Consider the following 6,436-nt stretch of genomic DNA (forward strand, 5'->3'; position numbering starts at 1 on the left):
GAACAAAATGCAACTGTTAGACCAGTAACTTCAGAAACACACAGACTGCAATCCAGTCTTAGAATACCTAGCCTGTCAATGACCTAAAGCTTGTCTTTTCAAGCTTTATATAAAGACACTGAAAGCAGTTTTCTTTTTAACCTGAATGATGACAAGTTTAGATAATTTCAGATGTTTACATTTTATTTTACACTATCTCCCAAAGTAACAAGTCTTACAGTTTCAAGAACAAATTCTAGCTCCAGTGCTGCCCTGACTTCACTGCAAATACTTGACTGCACAAACACTATAATATGCAGAATTGAGGACATCTCTTTGTAATCAAACAAAAAGGGACTAATAGTAGGGTAGAACCACAGAGAGCAGATCTGGAAAAAATCCAAAGTGCTTGCACTCTAACTGGCCAAGAACAAGACTGAGAAACAAGTAACTCCCAAAATATAATTTCAACTATATTAATTCTTGGCTTTATAAAATTTATTTTGAACCATATTCACCAAAGGCCACAAGGGTGAGAGTCCACACAGCCCCGTCCCATAAGAGCTTCCTAATCAGAGCGGTTTCAGTTCATATTAATATCCCGATCTCTCTGGATTGGTGAATATTAATGATCTTGATCTCTCTGGATCCTCTTTTCCAATATGTGAGATTTAACAGGATCATGGGAAGATGCTCAGAGTAAGCTTAGCTACTGAAGTTGCTGGTTTTGCTTGGGGCTTTATGAGAAAATACACATGAAGTCACTGACAAAGAGAAACATGGTGACAATTCAATATGAGCCACTAAATGAAAGATTTTCCCACTGACTTAGCATCTGAAGTTCTGGTACAAGCATAACAGAAGACATCACCCCTTTTCTCCTTCCTACTTTGAAAGAAAAGATCAGTGTAAGCTTCTGTGTTTTGTGGACTTCGGCACGTAATTTATAAAACCCCTACTGAAACTAGATCCTGGGAGGGAACTAGATGAAGAAATAGAGAAGTTAGAGAGGCCAGCTGTACATAGGTAGAATCCTTCTGCTCCTAGAAGTTTTGCCAATTTAAAGTTTAAATTGTCCCATGGTCACTGACTTTTAAAGGTTGTGCAATGATTTGGAGAAGAGCACTCTGCCGAAACAATCATTTAAGAAGAATACAATATACTAAATTTGGCCAGCCTTACATTAAAAAATATCCCACTTGCTTTTTCTTGCCTCTGTAAAAGTCTACTGATCAAAACCAGAGATGCTATCTTGTAACACTCAGAGTCTTCTTATATATAATATTTCTTATCTGTACCTATACCTCATTAAATGTCTGCTAATACATTACAGAGAAAACCATATAGTAAGTACTTTTGATCTAAAAAGAATATCAAGTGTACACTTGATTCCTTTAACTAAGTACTGTGCTGGACTTCTGAGCAGCAGATCTTCTGTCACAATCCTTGTTTAGTAATTAAAGCTTCGCTGCACCAGAGCATAGAGTCATTCAACAGCTCAAGCAGAGCTCCTGCATTACAAAAAAAACTGTTAAACCTGCAAAACTACTATTTAATTACTAAGTGAATGTATCCCCTCCACTCCAACAAAACTACTTGTAAGGACATTTTTGTTCTCTAGCATGGTACTGTCTTCTTTGATGAACAGCTCCCTCAGCTGATGAATGGACATTCACCAGAAAATCTTCTTTTCTCAGTCACCATAATTCATTAACCTCCTCTTCCCTCTCCTCCAGAAGTCCCCAGGAGGGATTTCTCCATATCCATCAAAAATATATTTTTAAATAAGGTCATATAAACCATCTCTATGAAGCACCTTTGTCAGTGCCTGGCAGCTGCAGAACACAAGACTACATAGTCTCTGTCCAGCTGACTAATACACACACATACACATCCAAGAAACTCCTCCAACATCTGCCCTCAGCTCTTTATTTTCCTCCTAGACAGTTTAACAATGTCTAGTATAAACATACAGAAAAAACAAACCATCATGGTCTGCACCAGCTGCAAAGAGCAACTGACCAAGTAACCAAGGAGCATTCAGTAAGAGAAGGAAGACAGTCTGCTTGCTAACCGAGCTGTGGTGTTGGACAGCTCTCAGAGCTGGCACAACTCCTTCACCAGGATGGCATTTCACTCAGGACAGATGATGAAATCACTACTCAAAACCCAACTGTCAGACTAAAGAAAAGAATGGCAAACTTAGTAAACGCATTAGAGGTGGGGAAGCCAGGACATATAACTAAGCAACAGAGCTTAGCCGTTAAGAAGGTTTAATGCTTAGACCTTCATCCCATAAACATTTCTCAGAGTCAAGAGTACCTTCAGCACAGTCACTACTGACTAAGTCAGAGCTTAAATGCTGAGGGTGAAATTCTGTTCTATGGAAGTTTCTAGGGAGAGTCACAATTTCTCCTTAGACTTAGTTACAGTTTTTTGCTCAAGTATTCACATAAAGACAAACTGTATTTTTCAACTTTAAGGACCAGTGTTGGTTTACTTTTCATACCTATGCTCACCACCAAGAAAGAGGATCCCCACCACCTGCCCTACATTAAACAAGATCATTTGGAAATTGACCATGACCATGACCATGACAGTGGATTTCAAAGCTCTTACAGAAATACCTGATAGTTACCATGCACAGAAAGTTCATAAATCCTTGAAAGCTATTGCTTTCAATTGTGGTATCACAAAAGGTACTAAACACATTAACTTTACTAGCATGAGACCAACATGCCTTCTGCACCTGAGCTATTTACTTATCACAACATCAGAACCACAGTTACCAAAAAAAAAAGCATTAGTGGAAAAGAGACAGCGGAGCAAAGAGCACTGCAAGATAACATCAAAATTGTCAAATGTTTTTCATTAATTAGTTTGAGTGAGGTTTAAAGGGGAGTTACAAAGTTTTTAAAGTTACCTACTTAAAAGAAATTTTGTAATTCCTGAAACACTTCCTTAAGTGTCAAGATTTTAGAACCATATACCATTTAAAAGAATCTATTTCTTCTACTTTGCTAGTTAAAAACCTTCACCTATGTGTTGGGAGCCTAACCACAGACACGACCAACAGACTGCAATCAAAATGACACTGAAAAGACTACCGAAGGTTTATTTTTAACCATTTACTTCAGCAATTAAATTACTTAGGAATAGCTGTGTGATTTTTCAGGACTCTGGAAGGGGAACATGTATAGGTCCAATTCTACAGATACATTCTTCCTTTGCTTGCACCGACAAGACATCTGCAGTGCTTGCTCCTTCCACCGCCCAGGGACCAACAACAGGTGACCACCAGTGCCTGCAGAGCCGACACAGGAGGAAGTGCCGCTGGATCTACCTTCGGTTTAAAGAAAATAATCGGATGCAGTGACCGACAGAGCCGAGCAGCCCAAACCTAGGTAAGAGGTACCGCAGACATGTCACTGCTGCCACAGGAGGCTTTTGTGGGCTCTGATGATTTCCAGGCATGCTATTTTAAGCAAATGAGTGAAAACGTTTATTAAGCCAAGCCGCTCCGAAGCTGCGGTGGAGCCCTGAATAAGGCGGCAGCGGTAGCGCGCCGTGCCAGCCGTGACCGCCCGGGGGGCCCGTCACCGGGGATGCCGCACAGCGAGGCGGCTCCGGAGCTGCACCGGGCTCGGAGGGCCCGCGGCCGCCAAGGGCAGCGCGGCAGCTGCGCGCCCCGGGAGAGGCCCGGCCTTTCCCCGCCCGGCCGGCAGAGCGGGGCCACGGGCGCGGAGGGAAGGGGTAGCTCCTTACCCATCACCCGCCGGTGCCAGCGCCACCAGCCCGCAGGTCCCCTGCGCACCACCGCTGCGGCCATGCTGCGCCCCCGTGCCGAGTGACCTCCGGCCCGCCGCCGCCCGCCGACACCGCCCGCGCGCCGCGAGCGGCAGCCGCCGCAGCCAACCACGGACGGCGCTCGGCGGGGCACAGCCAATGGGAGTGCGCAGCGTCCTCACAGCGGGCGGCTGGCCCCGCCCACCGCCCCCCGTGACGGATGGGGCCGGATTGCGGGGCGGGACGGGGGCCGGGCCGGCGCTGGAGCACCTCATTGGGGCGGTGGGACACTGTATCCCTGCCCGCGGCTCCCGGGGAGGCGTTTCTTTCCAGCGCTGCTTGCCTGTGCCTGCCCGCTGCCGATTCGTCTACTTGCTTAGCTGCCGGGGGAGGAGGCTTGGCTGAAGCGGCAGAGGAACGGAGCGCCGACGTTTTGGCGGAGACACCTTGTGTTGCGAGACGGGGCCCTCGGGGCGATGGAAAAAGCCGCCTTGCACTGTTTTGCTGAGTCAGGTGGCAAATTGAGAGTTGGCGCTTATTGAGGGTTGGAATTGGATGATCTTCAGGGTCCCCTTCCAACCAAACCATTCTGTGATTCTATGACTGGCTTCGTCGTTGCGTATCCCAGATAGGAGCCAAGCGCCCCCCAAAGCCACCGTGGGGGGAAAATACAACGAGAGGTTCCCGGGTCGAGATAAGGGATGAGGAGAGAGCACTCACCAGTAACTGTCTTGGGCAAAACAAGCTCAACTTGGGGAAATTAATTTAATTTGTTATCAATGGCATTAAAGTAGGATAATGAGAAAGAAAAACTAAGTCTTAAAACATTTCGTCCCCACCCCTTCTTTCCTCCCGGGCTCAACTTCACTCCCGATTTTTCTACCTCCTCCTCCCTCAGAGGTTTGGGGAACAGAGTGTGCAATCGCTTCATCCCACGTTGTCTCTGCTGCTTCTACCTCCTCCGGGGGAGAATTCTTCACACTCTTCCCCTGCTGCAGCGTGTCATGGGAGACATTCCTCCCTAGTCTTCTGCAGGATGAGGCCTTCCCTTGGGCTGCAGATCTTCACAAACTGCTCCAGTGTAGGATCCCATCCATGAGGTGCAGTCCCTCGGGAACAGACTATTCCAGCATGGGTCTCCCTGAGGGGTCACAGATCCTGCCAGCACAGGCTTCCTGGTGGATGTGCCCAGAGGCCTTTGGGAAGTGTCCTCTGGGCGCATCCACCCACTCCAGCTTGGGGTTCTCCGTGAGCTGCAGATGGATCTCTTCTCCACTGTTGACCTCTATGGGCTACATGAGGACAGCTTGTCCCACCAGGGTCACTATGGGCTGCAGGGACATCTATTCACAGAAGCCAGCCCTGTAGCATCCACCCACTGCCAAAATTTTACCAGGCAAACCCAGTACAATTGCGCCCAGAGCGCATTTCCCAAACACCTAACACAGGGTTTATCAACATCAATAAAACCTGGAGACCCTGCTGGCAACTCTGGGAGAGCTTCAGGAAGCACATCAAGCTCTGAGGGAGGGCAGGCTGGAGGCAGGCGAGTGCTGCCTTCTCAGAGCAAAGCTTCAGCTCCAGTCCTGCAATGGCCACGTTCATCTCTTTGGAACAAAGTAGTTAATTCCTTTTCCTGACAGAAAAGCTTGCCTTGCTTTGTTGTGTCAGGATGCTGGGTACTCCCTCAGTCATTAGGTTACTCTTGTTAGGTCAGAGCTTTTTTTGTAGCTGTTATGTAGTATCATTTACAGATTCTGGGAGTGTAGTCATGAGGCACAGATCTCGGGTCTCACCACAATGTGTCTTCACTCAATTATATGTAATAGGCTAAATATATATGAATACGCTAAATATATATATGAATAGGCTAAATATATATGAGCTCAGCTCCTATCATAATATATTTTTATATTTACCTGTATAAAGCAATACAGTTAAATATAGTTAAATCAACCTATCTCAACATAAAGGAATTTTGTGGGCAGTGAAGGCGGCTGTGGTTATATAGTAGCTTTACTGTGACATGTGAGAGGGCTACCACTCACTAGGCTGATCTCATACCTTCACCCAGTTGCTTCTTTCTCTCATTGCCTCTCAACTGAGCACTGAGGCAGAATATGATGTGAGAAAAAAAGAAAAATCTCTGAATTAAAGCAATGGAAAGAGACACAAACACAGAAACTCTTCCACTTGATAACACTTTGCAAAACACTGGAAGCTCCACAGACTCAATTATACCAATATTTTTGTAAGCTGACTCATCTCTTTCACTGGCCATTTGAAAGCTGCCAAGTGCATAAAGCTACTGAGCTACGTTTCTCCTCAGTGAGGAAGAGGTTGACTACCATCTTGTATTTGATTTTATTTTTTGGTGATGAGAAGAGGTGTGACTCCTCATTGAGCAGCTGTACTGGCAGAAATTTGTACTGAGATATGGTCCAAATAAGCTCTTTGGAAGTCTTTGAAACCTGATTTTTGCATGTAATCACATAGTACTTAGAAAATATGGGGTTCTTTTGCATTCCAGCCTGCTTCTTCACCACCTTACATTTTCAGAGTCATTTCCCCTTTATCAATTTGGTCTAGACTCCTGTCAAGTCTGAACTGAGTTAGAAAAGTGATTTCAGTTGGGGTTTTTTTTTTGGGGGGGGGGGGGGGGGGGGGGGGG

The 6,436-nt window shown here is 45.7% G+C and overlaps 1 protein-coding gene across 1 annotated transcript in view; it reads right to left on the reverse strand.

Moving 5' to 3' along the window:
- The window catches only part of HIBADH (3-hydroxyisobutyrate dehydrogenase), an 85,160-nt gene extending 81,294 nt beyond the window's left edge, over nt 1–3,866 (reverse strand). The window contains exon 1 of the mRNA XM_041466655.1: nt 3,745–3,866. Within this exon, the coding sequence (XP_041322589.1) occupies nt 3,745–3,808 (64 nt within the window). The 5' untranslated portion in view covers nt 3,809–3,866. The remainder of the gene's footprint in view (nt 1–3,744) is intronic.
- Between the last annotated feature and the right edge of the window lie 2,570 nt (nt 3,867–6,436).

The sequence above is a fragment of the Pyrgilauda ruficollis genome, unplaced genomic scaffold (assembly GCF_017590135.1).
Source record: "Pyrgilauda ruficollis isolate IOZ18807 unplaced genomic scaffold, ASM1759013v1 scaffold2, whole genome shotgun sequence".
Classification (NCBI taxonomy): domain Eukaryota; kingdom Metazoa; phylum Chordata; class Aves; order Passeriformes; family Passeridae; genus Pyrgilauda; species Pyrgilauda ruficollis.